This window comes from Danio rerio, chromosome 2, assembly GCF_049306965.1.
Source record: "Danio rerio strain Tuebingen ecotype United States chromosome 2, GRCz12tu, whole genome shotgun sequence".
Lineage (NCBI taxonomy): Eukaryota > Metazoa > Chordata > Actinopteri > Cypriniformes > Danionidae > Danio > Danio rerio.
This window is the reverse complement of record NC_133177.1, coordinates 11,104,410-11,129,315: the sequence shown is the minus strand read 5'-3', so window position 1 is coordinate 11,129,315 and position 24,906 is coordinate 11,104,410. Positions and strand designations below refer to the sequence as shown.

Below are 24,906 nucleotides of genomic sequence, written 5' to 3'. Positions count from 1 at the left end.
AATTCTTTAAAGTATCTTTGTTTGTGTATAACAAAAAAATAATCTAATGCAGTATTCAATTTTGTATACTAATACAGTATTCAATTTTCAAATCTAATACAGTATTCAATTCAATTCAATACAGTTTTCAATTTCAGTATTCAATCTAATACAGTATTCAAAATCTAATACAGTATTCAAAATCTAATACAGTATTCTACAGTGGTAGGTAGTGCTGTTACCTCACAGCAAGAAGGTTACTGGTTCAAGCCTCGGCTGGGTCAGTTGGCGTTTCTGTGTGGAGTTTGCATGTTCTCCCTGTGTTCGCGTGGGTTTTCTCCAGGTGCTCCGGTTTCCCCCACAGTCCAAAGATATGTGGTACAGGTGAATTGAGTAAGCTAAATTGCCCGCAGTGTGTGAGTGTAAATGAGTGTGTGTTGATGTTTCCCAGAGATGGGTTGTGGCTAGAAGGGCATCCGCTGCATAAAAACGTGCTGGATAAGTTGGCGGTTCATTCTGCTGTGGCAACCCCAGATTAATAAAAGGACTAAGCCAAAAAGAAAATGAATGAATGAATGAGTATTCAATTTTAATAAAGTATATGCACAGCTGTGAACTTCCGGTGAACGGTTAATGTGACATCGATGTTGTAATTTAATGAAAATATAATCAGTTAAATAGACTTAAGAATTCATTTAGTTGTTCAAGCGTAAAATGACATGAAAAGCTGTTTACACACAAATGGTTTTCACACAGGCTATAGCACAGAAACTCCTTTAAATATACTGGGGTAAAATAAATCTGAATATTTTAAAGACATTAAAAAAAAAAATGTAATGCAGTGCATCTTGTACAATCCGAGGCCCACTGTATATCGTATATCAACCAGGCAGTGAAGATTGATTTTTAAAGAAAACAGACCTTAAATGTAGCGATTTTGTAACTGCATACAGTTCGCCAGTAGAGCTTGACCCAGGTTACTGCAAAATTAAAAGTCCTTCTACATCTGGGGTGGTCAACCCTGTTCCTGGAGAGCCACCTTCCTACATATTTCAGTTGCAACCCATATCAAACACACCTGCCTGTAATTATCATGTGGTGTTCAGGTCCTAATTACTTGGTTCAGGTGTGTTTGATATGGGTAGCAACTGAAATCTGCAGGAAGGTGGCTCTCCAGGAACAGTATTGACCACCCCTTGTAAACATTCAGCATTCACCCTATTATGGGTGAACGAAATGAAGTAACAGTGTTTTCTCCACGACGTTAGGGGCGCACGACTTTTATCTCCGCCTGCTTTGGTTTTCCGGTCGCGGCGCAACATGAACTTCCTTTTCTCAGTGCAGCGGGAGCAGTATCGGAGTCTGAAGAGTTCAGTCTCCCAACCTAAAGGAGAACAAACGATCACAAAATGGTCAGTAAATCTCCAAAATAAGCCGTTCTGCTCGTTTCATTCCCTCATCCACTATTTCAGCTCGATTATTAAGACAGATGAACACTGCAAGCGACTGGATGGTGTTAGATTCAATCGACCAGTCCAGTCGCTGCGCAAACGTCAAAGGCACATTTCCCTCGAAAAGCCCTGATATTTATTTTGAAGGCTCGAAAAATAAAAGCGTCCCTTTAGAAAATGTTTGTATGTGTGCCCTTGTTATTATTAGGTATTTATGTTTGCCGTCGCAGTTGTTCAATGCTGTCATGAGTGAATTAGTAGTAAATTTCCAATTGACTTTCCTGTTTGTCAACAGTTTAACTCACAATAAAATTGTTTGTCTCAGGGTTTCGTTAAGGTTGTTAAGAACAAGTCGTATTTCAGGAGGTACCAGGTGAAGTTCAGGAGAAGGAGAGGTATGTTGACGTGTTTCTTATAGTTTGTGAAATATGTTATTAGCTGACTTTGAATTGGCTTGTGTTTGAGTGAATAAAACCAAAAACAATCAAAGTAATCATCTAGCTTGGCCTGACTGGGGTTTTAGTTGTTTTAGCTGGTCAGCACGGCAGTGAGATGTGTTTCTGTGGGTCTTAAAAAGTGTAAATTGTCTCTTCTACAAAGTAAACCTTTAAGAAAACAGTCGTACATTTATAAAATCTTGCTATTAAATGTCACATTTACTCCAAAAAAAAAAACTATTATTAATTAGTATTCGTTTCCCAATACAAATATCTCAACATTAAGTCAAAATGCATTTACGATGATAAAAAATTAATGCTATTAGAGGTGGCCGATTATTCGAAAAGTAATCGAAATTGACATTCAGAACCTATAAACCATCTGTTTTTTCCAGAACGATTTTTTCAGTTACTTTTCCAACACGTGTGGCGTATGAAATACTGTTTCAGGGTTCAAGCCGCTACTCGTTTGAATTAAGAAAATATTTGTTTATGACCACTTTTAGTCCCATCACACATTAAAGTGAATTTTATTTAAAATAATAGTGTACACCGCAGTCTCTGGACTTGCTGCATCACAAATGCCAAATTTTTAACAATTTATAAAAAATGTATCACTTTTTGGCCATCTGATATTAGGCATGGATATAGTTTAAGTCAGAATTATTAGCCCCCCTTTGATTTTTTTTTTTTTTTTTTGTATATATTTCCCAAATGATGTTTTCACAGGACATTTTCACAGTAAATCTGATAATATTTTTTCTTCTGGAGAAAGTCTTATTTGTTTTATGTTGACCAGAATAAAAGCAGTTTTTAATTTTTTTTTAAAAACAATTTTAAGGTCAATATTATTAACCTCTTTAAACTATATATTTTTTCAATAGTCTACAGAACAAACCATCATTATACAATAACTTGCCTAATTACCCTAACCTGCCTAGTTAACCTAATTAATCTAGTTAAGTTTTTAAATGTCACTTTAAGCTGTATAGAATTGTCTTGAAAATTATTAGATATGAGTTATTAAAACTATTATGTGTTGAAAAAATCTTCCCTTCAGTAAACAGAAATTGGGAAAAAAATAAACAGGGAGGGCTAATAATTCTGACTTAATCTGTGTATTACGATCGTGATTTTCAAAAGTATTAAGCTGCGGTCACACTGGGCTTTTCTCCCCATAGACCTCCATTCATACGCACACAAATGTGTCAGACTGGAAACGCAGGGTCCGCAGGGTTACGTTTGTAAACGTTTATTATTACCATTTGATGAGTCTCCCCATACAGTTTGATTATAGCGATTGGACCCAGAAGCCGCTTCGTGTGACGTCACACTTAACAAGCGGATTAAAGGCTGAGGCTAATTTATACTTCTGCGGCCATTTTAAATTGAATTACGCTCTAGATTAGCTTGAAATAATGTGCAGGGTTTTAAAATGTCTTAAATTACAAAAAACGAAATTTTAGGCCTTAAAAGGCTTAAGTTCACCGACTTATTGTCTTGCAGGTCTTAAATTTTAAATGGGTCTTAATTTTTCTTGTTTATGCAAAGTTACCCAGACAATCCAACACGCATCCAATCACAGACAATACATCTCAACAAAACTTTTAGCAAAACTCTATTTATAAGTAATATTATAACAGTTTGTTGTACATTTAGTTTATCAAAGTTTTAATGTACGTCATGTTGAAAAAAAAAAATAAAGGTTTGTTGTTTTGACACAGTAATTAAAATTATGCTAGGAAATAACTAATTAGAATTTTTTTTTTTTTTTTTTTTTTTTTTTTTTTTTGATGGTACAACTACATTTTTTTTTTTATTGCTGGGCCATTTAAAAAAGCCATAGTGTTAGTCTTGAATTTGACTTGTTGAAACCCGCAGAAACCCTGATGTGGTTACAAGATGGCATTTAATTCATACTGTTTTGTAGAGAAATGTGGGCTAAAATTTGTACATAATAATTATTGGTGCTTGCTAAAGGTTTAAAATGGCTTGTCCTTCGGTCATAAATGAAAATTTGCAGGCACATATGATCTCTGGTCAAGTAGGATGATGAACCCATTCTTGAGCCTTACTTTGCACTACATTGACAATGATTGAAAGCTGTGCTAGAGATGCCTTGAGATTAGGGCTGCACGATTCTGACAAAAATGTGAATCACAATTTTTTTTGCTCAAAATCAAGATCACCATTCTGTAAATGTAAAACAAAGGTTAATATGATTAGCCTATTATTATTGTTAATTCTCAAACATGGTAAACAATTATAACAGGCCTATGTGTATCTCTACTGTTGCTTAAAATGCACAATTTTATGGTGGACTTGAACAGACTTTCAATATGTCCTGTTTGTTAATTTACAGTAAAATTATGACATCAGAATACATCTATTCATAACTATAAAATTCAATTATGTTTGAGACATGTTCTTGTCATCTGCCATTGACAACATTATTAGACTATTATATTTCCATAATATATAGGCTAGGATTGTTATACTGACACAGTAAACATTTATTTTCATGCACAACTCTGTGTTCGCTATGAAAGAAAAAACGTATCAAATGCTTGTCATAATCATAACTCTAAAATGCCATATGATCATTTAAATGATGTGTGCACAGGTTTCACATTCACTTTCTAGTGCGTCTCATAGCTGCTGTCACTGTGAGAGAGAAAAAACACACACATGCAAATCAAACCTCCCGCACGACCCTCAAACACCGCTCTGTGCAACAAACGGAACGTTATTTACAATATCATTACCTATTATTCACAGCATATGCAGGTTGTGTTCACTAAAGTAAGTGTTATTTGCATGCACGCCCACGATCTCGGCAGTAAATAAACAGTGCGTCAGCTCAAATGCGATTTTGCAACCGTAAATACATTATTACATGAAGACAGAAATTACATTTTGGGTGAATTCTACTTTATAGTATGTGACACTTTTAACCCATTTGAAGGTGTCAATGTTGCTGCTAAGACTTTTGCAGTCGCCTTGTCTTCTCTCCTGACCTGGAAAATATAATTGGCTAAATCGTATAAAAAGCTGAATTAGGATCACGTGTCGGGTCGAATCGAGATTGTGATCTTTTTTTCGATTAATCATGCCGCCCTACTTGAGATGGCATATTATTCATTACATTCAAATTATTATTTATATTAAAATATTTGTTTACAGAAGATGCAAGAAATTCACTGGTTAAAATATTATTTACAGAAAATGCAAGAATATTTTATTTAGGAGAAATGCTGCTTATGTTCTACTTTTAATATGAAAAACATTGGAAATAATTTATTTTGTTTCCAAAAGTGCAAATTATTGTAACTTTTTACAAGTAAAAAGTGACTTTTGGTTTTAGGCAATGTGTGTTTTAGTTTGTAAAACTGCGTTTTAGTAAATAAATAAAATAATCGTTCATTTATTGTAATCGAGTAAAATGTTAATCGAGATTTAGATTTTTGGCCAAATTGCCTAGCCTTAAATGCTATAAATTGTTTTTGACTAGACTAAATTGGGGGTTAAAATATGATTGTCAATGCACTTAAAGTTACTGGTATTTTAGTTTTAATTATAAACAGTAGTAAAAATAAATAGATCTTGATTTAAGAATGTTTGGACTAGAAACAAGACAACCCCTAAGCTATTCTCTTAATAATTAAAATTGACAATTTTACTATATTTATTACTTAGACCTAACAAATTACTGTAAATAGTTTTTACATTTACCTCCGTAAAGTAGCGATGGCTGCTTTTTGAATTGCTGTTTCATGCTTTGAATCTTTTAGGTATTTTGTTTTTAATCAATGGTTCAGAGCATGTATGTATTTAGATTGAGGTAAAGTTGGTTTTATATTCCCATATTTTTTCATTCATTTAACGGTCCCTATATTGTTTACCATGCTAATTTGAATATTGGGTCTGAAATCGCATGCAATAATGACTTTAAAGCATTGTTAGAAGTATTCAATTGACTGTAAACAATGTTGTACTTTGATAGTCATTGGCTACTAATATGATTTCTCTATTTAGAATTTACAAATAATACTTTTCTGAAATTATATAAATGGGGAGAATGCTCGAATTTGCAAATATAAAACCAACTTTATCGCAAATCTATTTGACAAGGTCATGTGATTCTAGTAAACAACTTTATTACGTCATAAAAATCTGTAGTTCTTGCCCAATTGCTTTAGTAGTATTTATTTACCTGATCTCAGATCAGTTTTGAGTTTGTGGATGTTTTAATGAGACATTTGTGAAATTAAAAGGAAAAATAGTAGTTAATAGTATTTTGTGCTATTTAGAAGAGCCCAGAATGAACAAACAATATAAGCCTTGAAAATTCTTCGATTTATGCAAACTCTTAATATTTATTTATTTTAGACAAGCTGAGTGCATTTTATGTGCAAGTTATAACTTAATCTATGTTTAGTTCTGTTTTATGTTGAGTTTTTGTTGCACTTACATGGTTTTAACCAGCTGGTGCCCCAAGTATGTGGTATTTCAAACGTTTCAAACTAAATCAGTCTGCAAGGAAATTAGTTCACTTGTTTAAAAGCTTTGAAAAGCTTTGTTTCTCTCATCAATACCAATAAGCCAGCAAAAACCCTAAAGCCACCTTGGTAGACCAGCAAAAAAGCTCAGGATGATTATTATTAATTACTGTTTTCTAACACAATTCATTGTTTCAGAGGGGAAAACTGACTACTTTGCCCGTAAGCGTCTTGTCATCCAGGATAAGAACAAGTACAACACACCGAAGTACAGGATGATCATTCGGTTCTCCAACAGGGATATTGTTTGCCAGGTATGAACTTCCTCTATGTGATTGTTACCTGCATTTCTGAATTATATAACTGAATATATCAGTAAAATTTGTCTTTCTATCTGTCAGATCGCATATGCCAAAATTGAAGGCGACGCGATCGTCTGCGCTGCTTACTCTCACGAGTTGCCAAAATATGGCATTGCTTGTGGACTGACCAACTACGCTGCGGCCTACTGCACCGGTTTACTGTGTGCTCGCAGGGTAAAATGAATACCTTTCATGAACATCTTTCAGTACAGTTTAAATCTCTGAGTAGGGTAAAACTCAGACTTGTTTTCTGCTTGCAGCTGCTGAATAAGTTTGGTCTGGATAAGGTCTACGAAGGCCAGGTTGAGGTGACAGGCGATGAGTTTAACGTGGAAAGCATTGATGGCCAGCCAGGGGCTTTTTCTTGCTACCTGGATGCCGGTTTGACTAGAACCACCACAGGGAACAAAGTGTTTGGAGCTCTTAAAGGAGCAGTGGATGGAGGACTGTCCATTCCTCACAGGTCAGTGCATATGGTGATTAGCATGTATAGTAGTCAACATTTGAAATGGATTTGACAACATAAAAACATTTAGGACAACATTGATTAAATGTTTTGATCCACTTCAAATGTTGATGACTGTATATTTGAGCTGCACAATTCTGGGAAGATTAATATGTGATGTTGTAGAGTATTGCTATAAAGATACTTATTGCGTTATTTAATGTAACATCGTACTTTTAAAAAATCATAATTAATATATTTTTATCTTAATAAATGAAATTCAGGCAAAATTAAACTGTCAGGGTGTAAACATCTCCACTGTAAAACACTTAGGGGATGTAATGATTGGCTCAACTCACGATTTGATAGGATAAATGCTGCTACCAAAATAATTTTAGACCGTTTCGAAATGAAAAAGTGGCATTTTATTATTTCTCAAATGCTGCACATTACTTTGGAAAAAAAAAAAAAAATAAAATATATATATATATATATATATATATATATATATATATATATATATATATATGTATTTTGCCTAATAATGAAGCTAAATAGCAATTTTATGATAAATTTCACATAAAATAGAAAAGTCTGAATATATGCATCTGATAAAAAGAGCATTCTTTATAGGGTTTTTATATAAACGTGTAAAATGGCATCAAAAGTAAAAAAAGTTGAAAAAAAAGCTTGAAATTGCTTTCCATTGTTGTCAATTTTTTGTGTTTTAGTGGCATTGACTTAATAGTACAGCTGAACTGGTAAATATTCCGCATAGTGCAGGGGTGTCAGAACTTTTTAGGCCGAGGGCCAGATGCAAAAAAACAAACGTTGTCGCGGGCCAAATTTTACATACTTCACACAGACACGCATATATATATATATATATATACACACACAGTTGAAGTCAGAATTGTTAGCCCCCCTAAATTATTAGCCCCCCTAAATTATTAGATTTTTTTCCACACATTTCTAAACATATTAGTTTTAGTAACTCATTTCTAATAACTGATTTATTTTATCTTTGCCATGATGACAGTAAATAATATTTGACTAGATATTTTTGAGACACTTTTATACAGCTTAAAGTGTCATTTAAAGGCTTAACTAGGTTAATAAAGTTAACTAGTCAAGTTAAGGTAATTAATAAGTTATTTTATAACAATGGTTTGTTCTGAAGACTTAAGGGGCTAATAATTTTGACCTTAAAATGGTTCATAAAAAAATTTAAACCGCTTTTTATTCTAGTCGAAATAAAACAAAAGTCTTTCTCCAAAAGAAAAAATATTATCAGACATACTGTAAAAATGTCCTTGCTCTGTTAAACATCATTTGGGAAATATTTAAAAAAGAAGAAATAAATCAAAGAGGGGCTAATAATTCAGACTTCAACTGTGTGTAGACAGACAGACAGACAGACAGACAGACAGACAGACAGACAGACAGACAGATAGATAGATAGATAGATAGATAGATAGATAGATAGATAGATAGATAGATAGATAGATCATAACAAGAACTACTGCTTAATTGAATGCATGTAATAGCGACACCCGGTGGTTATTTATTGAATTACGTTCATTTTTGTATAGCGGGCCAGATTCTATTATTATTTATAAAAAGCCTCGCGGGCCACCACAAAACTGATTGCGGGCCGCAGATGGCCCGCGGGCTGTAGTTTGGACACGCCTGGCATAGTGTCTCCAGGAAAGATTTTTGATTTCTTTTATCACATGTTAACATCAAATATTTTGTCTAATTTATGTATTTGTTTGTTTCTTTTATTGTATATTTATTAAAGGGTCACGAACCACCCCCCCCCCCCCCCCCCCTGTCTCAGCAGGGTGTTTTTACAGTGTCAGGGGAGGGAAAGAGGGAAGGGTTTGCATTAAAATGTTAGTTTCCGTTTGGGCACGTGCTAAATTATTTGACAAATTATTTATTTGTTAACTTCAACTGCAGTTTAGCACTTTAACTTTTATTCGGGAACTTTTCATGCATGCCCCCTGTGACATGAGATATAGGATGTGAGGAACTGCTGGAAGAGTGTAGTTTTAATCAAATCTTTGATACCGCACAGCGAATGGGGAAAAAAAAACTCAGAATTTCTCAGTAACTGTCAAAAAGCCATGTGTGTATAGACTATCCTGTAAAAAATGCAGTGAAAATTTTACATGACGGTAATTGTTTGATTGCGGTGTTTACATGTTTACACTTGGAAAGCAGCATTTACAGCGGATCTTTGAAGCCATAATATTAAAGTGATATTAACATACTGTAAGCTAAGTCATTTTGTCATTTTGACTGAAGTTTGTCTCTAAAAACTGAACGAGTTCTGCTGACAATACGAACTAACTTTGCCATCTGAATAAACAAACAAAGACTATTGATCGCTCACATACCAAATATGTAGAGACAGGACAGTCAACACCAACTGGAACCGCATCTTTTTAAACAGGAGACTAACAGCAAATCCGGATTTCACCATTTCCAGATACGAAAAGCTCTCGGGTAAAAAAATGATCCCTACAAACATATTTCTGTCTCGTGCACTGTAGTCCACACGTGAGTCCAGCTGCGCTCTCATAGTGGGAAATGAAAACAAAACCTTTGTTGCAGAACATTTATAATTATAAACAAAACACTGACAACCCATGTCTCCAAACAATTCTTGTTCTTCCACTTGTTTTGGCAACCCACAGTGGCGTCTCTCTGCCATCTGAACACTGCACAGGTAAAAAGCTTTCATGCATATTAATGAAGTTGCACCTCATACACAACAAAGCGTGCTGATTGGTTTGAACCAAGTCTTTCTCATGAATTAATGCGGCACACTCAGAGACGTCCCGATGTACTCACCATTACAAACATCCACTCTCCATGCTGGATTACACGCAAGGATCTAATCTCTGACGCAGCTTCAAAATTTCATTTCAAACCGGAAGATCATATTTGCTCAAAATAACACAAAATAACCAATTTTCACTTTTTTTGTGAAATGTGTCCTCATAATGTTTTCAGAAGCATGGGGCACATATATGACTGTAAACAGCTCAAAATAGTGTGTTTTAGGGTTTCGTGACCCTTTAATGAAATGTTTTGTCATTAAAAATTGCCATTGTTGCTGACCTGACATTATATAAAAAGATTATGCAGGCTGACACTCCTGATTTGAATGAGGATGTTGATTATTAAGCTTCCTCAATATCAACATTCATAGTTGTCTGTACTTTAAACTTATCTGCAGCAGATCTTTCACTGCTATTGAGCATTTTAAGTGAGTTTAGAGTAAACACAATGGGTCTTTTCACTAAAGATGCATAGGCACAAATTTTCATATGAAATGTGCTTATGGGCGTTTTCATGAATAATTAATGCTGCATTGAAACGTATTAAATCATTCTTAACGCAATAGAAAAAACAAAAAAAAAACAAGAACAATTTGTATCAAATGCATGCAATCATGTATGCCTGGGGCCTTATAAGCTTGTATGAATAATCCTGTATCTAATTGTGTTATTTACAGGGTTGGTGAAAAGGAACTAGACACTAAAAATCAATAATACAGCCCAACTAGAGATCCAAATATATAAATTAAACACTTTATTTTGATGGTCCATTCGAGTATTATTAGACTGTATGCTTAATATTTGTTGATACCTCTGCTAAACAGACATTTAACTGACTATAAAAGACTTTGCAAGTACATGTCAACTTACACTAACTCAAACCTCAACCTAACAGTCTCCTTATAATCTAGTGAGAATTAGTTGGCATGTAGATGCAATGTAACTTAAATTCAACAAATGGACCATCAAAACAAAGTGTGACCTATAAGTTTACTTTAATAAACTTTATCGAGTCCACAGATAGTTTGCTGAGTGACGAATGGCTGTTCATTCAGTTAAGATTGCCTAAGTCATTTATGTAGCTTTTTAAAATTGCTTTAACCTCCGTAGACAAAACCTCATGTTTATTATTGTTAAAGTTCTTTTTCTTTGTCTTTTGTTTCAGTGCTAAAATTGTATTTCTCTTGACAAGTGCTGCTTTGGGGAATGCCCTTATATGGATCTGGTTTGGGCTTATATTATGTGAATTCATGTTTTGGGATTAGGTAAAATGCTAAAATGTGCATATCAATGTGAAAAACACAACATTATAACATACAATAGTAATATAGCTGTATTGCCATTCATTTAGTATCCAATCCGATTTGAATGGGTTACAAGTTTAAAATGCTGCACCATATGGTGAAAAAAATGTAGTTGCGATTTTATCTGGTCAAATTTGTTATTTAAAATGTGATTTACTATAATGTAATGAAAGAGCTGCAGGTTTGACATGATGGTTTTAACAGCACCGAAGAAAGACCAAGCATAAATAATCACATTAAGATAATAACTACAGTATTTAATGGTTTCTGCTACATTAAATCAAAAAGATTTGCATGCTGTTGGCTATTACATAAATGCGATTTCGACTTGTAATACTGCGCTCACGACATTTGTCATTGAAATAATGCCACAGGTAGTTGGTAGATGTGGGAAAAAAAGGCTTGCCGCCACAGCTGGATAAAACCTGGTGGAAACACTGTATTTTAAATTCAGTTAAATTAATTCTATATAAGATCTTATCTATAGATTTATAAAACCTTTGGATTGTCACATTTTTCACATAAATCTTGACATTCACGGTGCATTGACAATGCTTTCCATACACAATTTTAGATTTTTCTGCACAGCACAAGAGCTCTCGTTTTAAAATGTATAATTTAAAAATATTTTATACATATTTAATACAAGCAGTCAGATGTTTGAACTGCACCTTTAGTTTTACCTGTTTAAGGAAAACACTTTCTGAATGTATCAAACAAAACTCAAGTACTTGCACTGAAGACAACCTGAGCATTTATAGCAAATAAATAAATGTAAATATTATCCCATCTTGCTTTTTGAGTGTTGTCCAGCGAGTTCTTAAATGCCTATGATTGGTTATTGTGTTCATGCGCTCAACAAAAAAGGTTGTGATTGGCTCTAAACTGCCATTATTGACCTATGAGTGACGTGGATACAGAAAAACGGCCACCGTTACAATCTGTGGGCATAATAATGCATGGTTATCAAAGCTGATAAATCCACAAGTATCGCTTTAAACTTCCTTGCTGTAGTAATCGAATAATCACTGCTTTTGTGATTTTGAAAATTGCACCTTTTCAAATCGCAGTTTCGGTTAAAAAATGATTAATCGTGCCTGATTTCCAACATTAGTAGTCTTCTGACCACATTTTTGGAGCCACTTTAATATTCCAAAATGAGACAATTAAAAGCATTATTGAGAACAGCAGCCTTTCTGCTCTGAACAGAAACAATTTGGTGAAAAAAATGTAAGTACACAGATTCATACTCCAAAAGTGATGACCTTATTGTAGTGTTTGTTTCTAACACAGAAAATGATAGACGTGAAATTGATTAATAACATTTTTTGCAATTTTCTTGTTCTTTTTTTAAATCTCTTTCATATAAGTCAAATGTGCAAATGAAGTGTGCTTTTATGTCCAATCATTATTGTCATTTGATAAAAATTGTAACTTTTTTTTTTTTCAGCACAAAGCGGTTCCCGGGCTATGACTCTGAAAGCAAAGAGTTCAATGCGGAGGTGCACAGGAAGCACATCTTGGGTCTGAATGTGTCCGAGTACATGAGCCTTCTGATGGAGGAGGACGAGGAACTGTACAAGAAACAGTTCTCCCGCTTCATCAAGAACGGCGTCACACCTGAATCTGTAAGAAAGCTCTTCGCCACCTCACTGCTAACATATGCCTGCTTATGCTTTAGAGTGAAATCACCGTAGATTTGATTGTTATATAAGGATTTTATTTATTCAACTCATTTATTTTCATTTAGTTTCTTTCCTCTCACTTTCACTCCAAGTTTTTAATAGAGTGGAGGAAATATGACGTCCCCTTGTAGGCTAACCAGGTACTAGCATAAAACTGGTTCCCTTGATAAAATCCCTATAGGATTTTCCCATAGGCTTTTAGAAAATTCCAAACAATAAGCTCTGTATTCAAACACTGTTCATACGCTTACACGTTTTGTCCAGCCGGATAATCCTCACACAAAAATACAACTTTACATTTTTGGATCTTAAATGCAAACGTAAGAATTGAAAAGCTAACATTAGGCTATAAACCGAGTTTTTAAAATGTTGCTTCTGAGTTTGGTTTCAGAATTGGTAAATTGATGTAATTACAAGTGAACGCCATGTGATGGCAGTATTGTACGCGGTACAGTTGGCGCAACCAGTAGAATTAGAACACACTCGTATATTAAAATGCACTCAACCGTTAATGACTGAAAATGAGTCAAGCTAAAAAAAAATGGACTCTAAATGTCGTGTGTTAAAGGAAGAATAGACAACAAAATACTTCTTCACCAATATCGGACAGAAAGCAGTAGGTCTAATATGCTAAGCGAGTATTGCTATTTTTAAAGACTTCAAACTAAGGGGCGGATCACACCAAACGCACATTTACATTGCAAAACGCGAGGTGCACCATGCTGCCTTTTTTTTGACAAGAAAAAAAATATCTTTTTTATGTCGTTAGGCAACGACTGGATCAGCTAGGTATTTCGCAAGAGTGTTGCTGTTAAATATTGATATAACTTTATTTTTAGGCTCATTGTTCACATTAACAAACTCAATAATAATATGACTTGAAATAACAAATACTAAGATTCGTCTTCCATTTTATCTCATAGTTTTATGATTGATAAGAGCATATTAATACAAGCTCAAATGAGATTGCTGTGAATTTGACTCAAATTATATAATAATTGCTGGTAAAATGTGTTAATTTTTGTCATAGAATATATTTTCCATGCATACATTCACTTTAAAAAGTTCTTTTATTAAAGATAAGTTTTTTTATCCAGTGGTTTGATGATTGATACATATTGATACACTGCTAAAAGCAGTGCAAATTAGATTACTGTAAATTTGACTGAATAGTAATTTTTTAAGAATTATTTTTAATGTGTTAATATGAGATTTTTTTTTTATCAAACAATATATTTTCTATTCCCCACTGTAAAAATGATTACTTTATTATTATATTTTATAAGAGATTATTTTATTGTTTTATGATGACTGATAAGTGATGATAAATATAAATAGTGCAAATTTATTTGACTTGTAAATTTGACTCAATAACTATTAAAAAAAATCTGTTTTGTGTTAATGTGACATGTTTCTGTCCAATATTACATATTCCATGTATATTGCCACTATAAATAAAAGTTTTTTTTAAGGATTTGACATTTGGCCCATCACTTGGTTTGCAAAACTTGATGTGGCCCTCGGGTCTAAAAAGTTTACCCACCACTGCTATAAACGGACTGCACTGCCTTCAGGGCGCTTGCCTGTGACATCAGCACCACCCTGCAACTTTTCAAGCTTTTTTTACAAACATGGTTTAAGACAGAGATTTACTCTCTCGGTTTATTATATTATAATCCACGAAGAAAAAAACGACAAAATCAATTGATCACGTTAAAATGAGAATTAACATGTATGTATTTCTTACACATTCATTCACACGTTTGCATTACTGAGAGCAGGAAAGAGACAGGCTGCACTGCAGTATCTTCATAATATCATTTAACTAAAATAAGCGATCAACCAATTAATCTGTCTTGACTGTCTTTACAAGTGAAGGCATTAACACACAATCTGAATTTCCAATTAGAAAAATACTACTAACTATAAAATACTATTCATGAAAATACTTAAATCACAGACAAATGCAAAACGCAAACCGGCTGAGCTCCAGACCACATCAGCACGATGACATACCTCCACACCGCCTGTTGTCCCATTTAGCAACTTGATAGCAACCGTCTTTTTAAAGAAGCGTAACCAATTTAAAAAATCAAGAGTGAGATGTAACTGATGTGTTTTATGTCGTAGAGTAAAACGTGAAAGTATCTTGCGTTTGTGTCAGCCACAAACTTTTTTTTTTACTAAAATCCCATAGAAAAAACCTATTGACTTTGGGATGAGGGAAACTGAACTGCTAAAATGCTAACTCGCTTTCAGGTTTTTGCATACAAATTGACGTCAAAGTTCCTCCACTCTGTTGTATTTGATTATAGCCAAGTGACCTCAATGCCTAGGTCGAAAGAGTTTGTTTATAGGGTAAACGTTTGATTCTGTACAGTGCTTAAGAATTGATAAAACTGTTAATCACTGGAATGAAATCACCACGTAAACATTTTGTTGGTTCAGTTGTTTTAAACTACACAGATTGCTAAGCTTTTTCATTTTAAAGTCTACGTGCAGTAGAAGTTGCTGAGACTTTTGTTTCAGTATGTTGATGTACTTCTAACTGAAACAAAATCTTAAGTAGGTGGCGGCGCTTTCTTTTTGCACATCATTTACTTGCAGCAAACAAATGGTAAAAGGGGCGTGTTTAAGAATATTATGGCTAAAGCCGTCAGATTGACATCATCAGAGAAGAACCACCTCTTAAAACGTGGAAGCAAATGGTTTGATTTGATTATAGATTACCAAAACAAAACTTTTTTTAATTGGATTAATGGTTCACCTCAAAAATATCAATGTGAGCTAGCAAAATAAACATTGTAAATTTTGATTTCATACAGACTTTAAAACATTGATTATGAAAGCTGTGATTGTGGATAAAATGCTGTATCATCAGTAGATCCAGTGTTTGTGGCCCGATGATGTTGACATTTTTTTTCAATACGTTTCATTTCTTTGCTGAATTATTGTCTGTTGTGTAGTATTGTAAACTATTGATGTCCTACTTCCACCTGTCCTATTGTTAAACAATCATCTGGTTCCTGCAGATTGAAGAGATGTACAAGAAGGCTCATGCTTCCATCCGTGAGAACCCTGTTCATGAGAGGAAGCCCAAGAGAGAAGTCAAGAAGAAGAGGTGCGTTCTCAAGCTTTCTTTCTTTATTATTTCTTATAGCTGGAAATCATAGGATTTGCATTGGCATGAAACTTGAAAAGTGTCAGCATCATGTTGATCTGATAGCAAAATCTGGACATAATGCTGAGGTTTTAGCGGCAACTTTTTTTTTTTTTTTAAGTTCCATGTCAAATATTGATGTTACCTCTCTTTTAAAGTCAAGTCAAAAAGTTAGGACACCCTATAAAATTTAGATTTTTTTTAATATCAGAAATAATCTGATCTTTGGCAGATCTTAAGATTTGGAAAATTAGTTTATGCAACAAAACAATGATCACAAACACAGCAGCAAATTTAAAAAAATATTGACACAAAAAAAAACTCCAAAACTTGTCCAGAATGATCTGAGAGACTGACGAGGTCATAAAGAAGTGATTACTTTAATGCCGAGTTCAGACTGCATGATTTTAGCCAAGATTTTGACGACGACAGGTTTTTGAGAAATCAGACAAATGCTTGAAATCACTGGCAAATCGGTGCTCGTGCACGTGAGTAACGATCACACAGTATGAACCATCAAAGACGCCATCTGGGAGAATTGAAATGTGAAATGTATTTGGTTTCCAAGTAACATTGTCGATCATTTACAGCGAATGAGAGAGCAGCATCCACTAGTATGGGTATGTGCAGGTCAACGAGAGGTTGAGGGAGAAGTTCAAAGCGCTCATTTTCAGTTTTCGTTCATTTTCAGCTCATTTTGTTTATTTGGACCCAACAAAAGGAAAAAAAACTTGTGTATATTTGGCAGAAGCACCTGTGTCTGTTTGATGTGTCATCTGAGCAATACCACAAGCAGGTCGAAAAAGAAAAAAAGTTAAAGAGAAATTATGAATTTTCTTTATAACCCAAGAGAGCAAAATAAGTAGATTTTTCTACCCCACTGAAGGTTTCTTTTTAATTATGTGGTAGATAACAACAAAAGATAAACTGTGACCTCACGTTATTCCCATGTCACTTCTCATGTGTGATCTGTTGTGAGACATAGTTTTGGACCGAGTTGACAAAGTTGTTGGCTATTCTTCTTGTAAAAAATTTAGGACAGTCAAACTGTCGCTGATCCATCCTGCAGTGTAAACAGCACTGCCAGAATTCCAGTTGATCAGGAAGTGGCTATTTTGTCCTCTTTGAATACTTGGATAGAGATGCTGCTTTATTCGCACACCTTAAATGCGATGTGGCAACTTATTTTTGAATGGAAACATAGCTAATAAGGAGTCTTCACTTTTTCACATGAGTGTATTTTTGTCTAAATAGTTTGTGCTGTAATCTGCGCAGATGCTGTCTCTCTTTTCTCATCAGTGCTGACTACTGTGTTGCAGGTGGAACCGTGCCAAGCTCACTCTGGCCCAGAGAAAAGACCGTGTGGCCCAGAAAAAGGCCAGTTTCCTCAGGGCTCAGGAAGCTGCTGCAGACGACTAAAGAAATCAAACGTCAACGGCTCCAAAGAAAGTGTGCACCTTTTCCAAATAAATCATTTGGAAAGAATACGGTGTGCTTGTGGTCTTTGGTAAAGCACGACATCAAAAACTGTAGATTTGAGAAACACTTTTAATGTGCAAAGTCATGCAATCAACTTTTATAAAAATCTCCATTTAAAGTCAGCAGCAGTGGGATTTATGAGTACACAAAATTGAAGCAGTTTGACAAACAATCTGAAACATCCCATTGAAAATGGCTGATCAACAAACAAAGCACCTCTTAATTCCTTCATTCATTAGTACATCATAATGTGATGGTAGACATCTCATACAGCTTTAGCTTGAAATCTAAATGTTATTTATTTATTAGACATGCCTAAATTACTAAAATAACATTAGAAATAAATAATGATCAACTCTGTGAACTATCATGGTTGAGTAGGGCTTCATTGTTGTAGTGTTACTCGCAAGACTCCTGTAAACATTTCAACATTTCACAAAAAAAAAAAAAAGATTAATTTGATTTACACTGGTTAATGCAATAGGCATCGCATCTTATTAATTACAACATTTTTAATTTAGATTAAATGGTAAAAAACAGCCATTTTAGTTTGTTTTTGTTGAATACAAAAGAAAATATTTTGAAGAATGTTTGTAATTGTCGCAGTTTACATTCATGGTAGGAAACAATGCATGAATTTGAAATTGTACTTTGAATTATTTTGTGTTAGACAGAATAATGAAGCTCAAACAGGTTTGGCACAACTGACGTTTCAAACTATTAAAACGCATTAGTTTACATTCTCCTATATTAATAAATGCTGATAGCTATTGCAATAACTAATACTGTCAACAAATTGAACCTTTTTTTTTTTAAGCTACCATCAGATCATAAGTGGTCGGCTTGATCATTTCCGAGAATTGACCCAAGAGAAGTACACACAAGCATCGAACTCAAAATAACACACTCACTGGCAACATGCATATCAAGGCATTAGTATTTCCATTTCACAATGGCTCTTTTATGGCTCTTTTTGCTGTGCTCATGTGTGACAAACGTTACAATACGAGACTTACACAACCACACTCAGTGGTGAGTGCATTCCTTCACTTTCTACGCTAGCATCCAACAACGGATGCAAAGTTAGCATTACTTGCTCCTTCATAACATCTGAAGGAAGTGTAGAATAAACATGATCATCGATCACTTGTGTATGACGACAAAGCATGAAACGGAAACGTGAACTTCAACGTTGAGCCTGAGAAATAATTCCTCACAATTTGACGTTTCCCCCCCTAATCAAGAAAGAAAACCTTTATTTCTGGCAACTTTACCTTCCAGCAGCCATCTTGAAAATGGCCTCAAGTGCTTCAGAAGACATTCAAGAATCTAAATCAGGGGTGCCCAAACTTGGTCCTGGAGGAGCGGTGTTCTGCAAACTTCAGCTCCAACTTGCCTCAACACACCTGCAAGGATGTTTCTAGAAAACCTAGTAAGAGCTTGATTAGCTAGCCCAGGTGAGTCTGATTGGGGTTGTAAATAATATTTGCAGGACACCGGCCCTTCTGGACCAAGTTTGGTCACCCCTGACCACCCTGGCTTCTCTTCAGGAGTCGGTGGTGTGTGAGATCTGTTTCCACAGCAGGGTCTTGAGGTTATTGAGGATGAGTGAGTGCTCCATTTCCATCTGCTCAGCCGAACCCTTGAGAGCCATGCAGGCGTACAGTTGCTTCTCTAGCTCTTCCTGCAGATGGAACGGAGCTCCTCGTAGGAGGTAATCCTTCATTGCTCCGCAGGCTCGCGCCAGATTGGGCTGAGCCACCTCGGCTGTGCAACGCTGTTCTGAAAGGTCGCATGAAGTCCTACAGTCCGCACCGTACACACAGTCCTCGTGGTCCTTACAGCGCTGGAGGATCATGGCCTGTTTGAAGGCCTCCTCGGCTACTACACGCCGGCCATCCACTAGCCTGAGGTCGTGGCGGTCGGTGTAGCCAAACGAACTGGCTCTCATGTCGCACATTAAGAAGCTCCCAAAGGTACCATGGAAGATGTCTTCAATAAGTTCCAGCAAGCCGATGAAGATTTTGGCCTTGCGGGGCCAGGACGGTGTGAACCACTGGTCCATGCTTCGCCGCATTCCCGCGGGGATCCACAGATCCATAGGCCAGGGCAAGGTGATACCAAACAGCGGAGCATGAGGAACCCGCTCCACCACGTACAGGTCCCCGCAGAAGCCCAGCAGTTTAGGTGTGTGCTCTCGGCCCTGGAGCACCACCGCCAGCAGAACTTCGTTGAGCTGTAATAAAGCCCAGGCAGACTTGGCCTCCGGGAGAGAGATGTGGCCATCTTTGTTGCTGTCGGCCACTGAAAGAATTAGGCTAACCAAATTGGACAGGTTAGCTTGCTCTCCAACTTTTGCCTGCGGGAACCAAAACAAGGAAGCAAGTGTGAATTATGATATTTGTAAAGCTACAGTAGTTTATGGTCAAGTGATTTCAGCCTATAAAGCTTCTGTTACACCAGAGCTCCTGCTGTATTTATTTGTTACGTACGCAATATGGCATTCAGTGAAATGCTAATCACTTGGACGTCAAAATACGATTTAGTTAAATGCTAATTGTTTTTTCCCAAACTCTGGTGTCTTTTACTGATGAATTGAATCCACCTTCTATACAGTTTGCAGTGGATAGTCCTAAATCAGGATGCGAACCACTAACGATGGCAGCTGACAATTTGCCATATTTGTATTGTATTGCGACCATAGACTGTAAAATATATGGTCACCCATAGGTTTCTGAAGAGCGCAAAAGAAGCAACAAGTAGGCGTGGCCAACCGTTGCCATTTTGCTCGCGCGTCATCGCACCCACGGCGGGATACCAAACAAGGGCAAAGAGGCGGAGAGTGAGCAGAGCTACAGAAACGTGCTGGCATTTTGCTTGGACCTGGCTTAGACAGACTTTACTTTGGAAAAACGCTTAATACTTTATCACCTGCGACTCGTTTGTATTCTGACCACATGTGCTTAGCTGTACACTATATCAATAAAGGGTTTAGACTTTTAAAAAAAACTTGTAACACATTGACCCACTAAACATTGCTCCTGTCCTACAGGAGGAAACCGCGAATTACTTCCAAATACTTCAGATATAGTCTGTGTTAGTAAATGCAAGGCTATTGATGAAATCCAGCATAACACTGTATGATAACAAGTAATCAATCTGTCAGATTCTGCAGTGCATTACAGCTCTAAAGAACATTATAAATGATCAATATTCTTAAATAATACAAATGCATTAATAGAGATGGTTTACAAGAATATAACTTTACCTACATGGGTAATGGAGGCCACGTGAATGGTTTGTGAGCACAATTAAATGCACACAGCATCCCATATCAGCTGATAATTGTAGGAAATAATCCCAAAAGGCAACGGACTGTGTACAGCCACATAAAGCAAAACAAAAATAGGATGAATATGCCAAAATCAGTGGCTAATCTGCTGGAGTCAGCTGAGGTGAAGTGACGGCCACCAGTGAGACACAGCTGTCAATCAAGTGGCCACGCCCTTAATTATGCAAACTTAATATGACCTAATATGAAGGAAACTGATGAGTTATTAAAAAATTCACCCCCTCACAGTTGTCATGAAGGGTAATAATAGCTTTATGAACCAAAATTGTTTTTTGTACCAGGCTGTAAACGCCTTTTTTTCTGCTGTGAAGTTGGCCATTCTAACAGTGGGCTCAATTGAAATTTGCTTGATTATGGAGCCAGGACAAGCGGAATTTCGATGAATTGCAGTTTCAGTTACTGCCGTATTGGCCTCCCTAGGGAGAGCGGGAGGTTGCCGCTTGATTGCAACTAGCAAGATTTTGTTTCTTCAGCCTGACTTATACTTCAGCAAGAGTGATCGCCGTACCCCACAATGAAAACCTTGCGTGTAGCTGATGCCATTGTGAGCATTTATGCTTTTATGTCCCCGTTTACACAGCCAGTTAAATGTGACCCAATTCTGATTTTTTGCTCATACATGACAGATTGGATCTGTTTTATTACTGTGTAAACACAAAAAAATGTATATATATTCAGAGCGACAGTGTTAACCACTGAGCCACCGTGTTCCCCGTCTGCCAATTATTACTACAAAAATGTTACAAAAAAAAAAAAAAGTACCCAAACCTTCAAATGACTTGCGACCATTTCTTTGAACTTCTCTACAGATGTTCCTCGGGTGGGCTTTTCGAAGAGTGTGATCTCTTTCTTTGGCTCCAGCTCTTCCCCCAGCTCATAGTGCAGGACGTCACTTAGTTGACACTTGATGACACCGTCCTGGTCACCCCAGCTGCCCGTATACACCTGAGAAGTGCACAGCAACACAATGTCTACATCAGTGGTACTTTCTTTTAAGGGTGTTTCTAAGTGGAATGTTAAATTATTTGCCATGTATGACAATAAATTTATACAACGTAAATAATATAAATATAAAACGTAGGATTAATTTACAAACCCGGTTCCAGAACAGTTGGTACACTGTACAAAATGTAACTAAAATCTGAATGCAATGATGTGGAAGTTCTAGATTTTAAAGAGCCCATATTATGGGTTTTTGAAAATTCCCCTCCATGTAGTGTGTAACACAGCTTTAAGTGAAGTGAAGTATCCAGCTAAGGCTTAAATCTGTAAGAATACAGTGTTTAAAACGGTTGATTCATCTATAAAAGAGTCGACTCATAGTGCTTCAAACGAGTCGCCTTGATACCGAGTTATTAGGTGTTTCGCCATGACGTACGAACGAAACCAAGTTATTCACGTGCACGCGCAAACCCGGGAGATTTCAAACCTGAGGCCCCGCCCTCTGACGCAGAAACCCAGACACACAATCGATTGAAGTCACACTGCAGATGGATATTATATCGAGTCTCTACCCAAAGATGAAACTTTGGGTAGAGACAGCATTATAACCAAGCAGTTGGAAACTACTGGAAACTTCTGGAAACTACATGCTACAAAGAATACTTCATCTGCGTTTGTTAAAGGAAGGATCAAGAGTAAGTTACTTAAAGAGTAAGTTACTGATGGACGTCAGGATGGGTTTCTTCCTCCATTTCTCAAGTGTAAGTACGTGCGATTAAAGTTGTTGCCTCGTTGACTCTGGCTTGCAAATGTATTTAGTTGTGATTTGTTACTTGTAACCGCGTGTACTGTATCAGGTTAACTGGCTATATTCTCTTATCGCGTGCAAAGCCACGTTAAAAATGCGACGCGTGCTGCTTTGTTTATAGAGCTCCGTGGTATAAATTTCGCGGGAATAAATTTCCGAATAAATCGCGGGAGGGGTCGGTGACGGGTTTAATTTGGGACGGGAGCGGGCTGTCTAGCAATATCACGGATATTGCTATGCGAATGAGAAAGAGAGAGCTTTGCCTGTGTGTCTGCTTGGTGCTTGTGTGTTAGTGCGAGAGAGAGAGAGAGAGAGAGAGTGTGTGTTTATACAGACAGCTTGGCTGTCTGGACTGTATAGCTGGGTGATTTTTGGTTGTGTTCTCCCCCGCTCTTTAGCGGGATCGGGCGCGGCGGGCAGAAAACGGGGCGGGTTCTCAGGCTAAAACCTGGCGAGTGCGGGCGGAAGCGTGTGTGTGTTTTTGTGTGTGTGTGGCAGCTAAAATCCACGCCTACACTATCGAGCGTGTATGAACTGTGATAACTTTTTATATTGCTGATTAGCTATTGGGCATTTCACTCTCTGACTGAAGGCAGTCGACCAATCGCGACAGACTGTCATTGGTCCAATCAGCGCAGATTAGCTTCGCGCTAAGGAGGGGTTTGGGAACAAATGAATCACTGGACGATTCATACGGGAGTCGCTGGGATAATTAGGTAAAAATAAATGCAGATTATAAGACCATGAAAGTGTTTTTTGACCTTGCATGCATATTAGACTGTTGTTGGAGACCCTTACAACCAAGATATGACCCTATTTCATGTATAATATGGGCTCTTGAATATTTTATGCAGTATAGAACATTGATGACATGTCAAATGCTTAAACTGCGGAAATGTTTCATTTAAAGGGAAAAATAAGTTGATTCTTTTTAATTCCTGGCATCAACACATTTTTAAAAAGTTGAAACAAGACCATGTTTACCACTGTGAGGCATCCCCTCTTCTTTTTACAACAGTCTGCAAATGACTAGGGACTGAGGAGACAAGTGGTTCAAGTTAAGTAATAGGCATGTTCTCCCATTCTTACAGACTTCCAGCTGCTCAACTCTTTTAGGTAATCTTTGTCGCATCTTCCTCTTTATGATAACTGGATTCTGTCAACACATCCATAATGTTGTAATTGATGCGGCATGTAGTCTGGCATTGTCAATTTAAAAAATGCACTTTTTTAGCTTGTTATTGCTACCTGCCCCAACGTTTTTGGAATGTGTAGCTGTCTTGAAATCCAAAATGAGCCAATGTTTAGCCTGATGATTTAAAATGTTTCACTTTCAGCACTTTCAGCTAAGTTATCTATATTCTATTGTGAATAAAATATAAGTTTATGAGATTTGTAAATGATTGCATTCCTTTTTTATTCACAATTTGTACAGTGTCCCAACCTTTTTGGAATCAGGTTTGTACTGCAAGAACACATTACATTAATATATGCACCAGTCCTATAATAAGCTGTGGGAAAGCAGGTTAATGCGTTTACATGCGGACCAAAATACGTGTAACCTAAGAGGCAAAAATCTAGCTGTGACAATATGTTAACCCTTAGGTTATGCACTTTGGATCCTGACTAACAAGCTATGGTTGTCCAGCAGTTGGAGCCGCAAATCAAGCTCATGTTAGCACTAATAGAATTAACAGAGCCTCCAGCGCCTAGACTGCAGCTCTGGCAAAGAAGTTTGGCCAGAGGAAAAAATGGTCATCCCCAACTGAGCCTGGTTTTTCTCTAGTTTTTTTTTTTCCTTTTGCCAATTGCTGAAGTTTTGTTCCTCGCCACTGGCTTGCTTGGTTTGTGGAGCTGCGCAGTGATGGATTTACTCTTCAGTGTTTGGACTTTGAGCAGTAAAAATTAACCACACTGAAGTGAGCTAAACTGAACTTCAACTCTAAAATCTGGACTGACACAGTTTCAATTTGCCAGGACTTCTATATTAAGCTGCTTTGACACAATCGACATTGTAAAAGCGCTATAGAAATAAAGATGAACTGAATTGAAATGCAATTTGTGCATGTATTTGAAAACGCAACATTCTGTAGTGCATTTAGTTTTACAGGGTGGGCCATTTACATGGATACACCTTAAGATAAAGGGAATGGT

At 36.4% G+C, this 24,906-nt stretch overlaps 2 protein-coding genes across 2 annotated transcripts in view; one reads left to right on the top strand and one right to left on the bottom strand.

The window, feature by feature from the left end:
• The first annotated feature begins 1,309 nt into the window (after positions 1-1,309).
• Positions 1,310-17,656, top strand: rpl5a (ribosomal protein L5a). The gene is given in 8 exon segments (NM_199756.2): positions 1,310-1,391; positions 1,756-1,825; positions 6,565-6,680; positions 6,768-6,902; positions 6,989-7,191; positions 12,777-12,954; positions 16,044-16,132; positions 17,491-17,656. Coding segments are annotated over 8 exon segments (894 nt in total). The 5' UTR covers positions 1,310-1,388; the 3' UTR covers positions 17,591-17,656.
• Positions 17,657-17,705: 49 nt separating this feature from the next.
• dipk1aa (divergent protein kinase domain 1Aa) overlaps positions 17,706-24,906 on the bottom strand; it is a 45,400-nt gene continuing 38,199 nt past the window's right edge. Inside the window, 2 exon segments of the mRNA NM_001040354.1 lie at positions 17,706-20,009; positions 21,771-21,947. Coding sequence (NP_001035444.1) covers positions 19,197-20,009; positions 21,771-21,947 — 990 coding nt within the window. The 3' untranslated portion in view covers positions 17,706-19,196.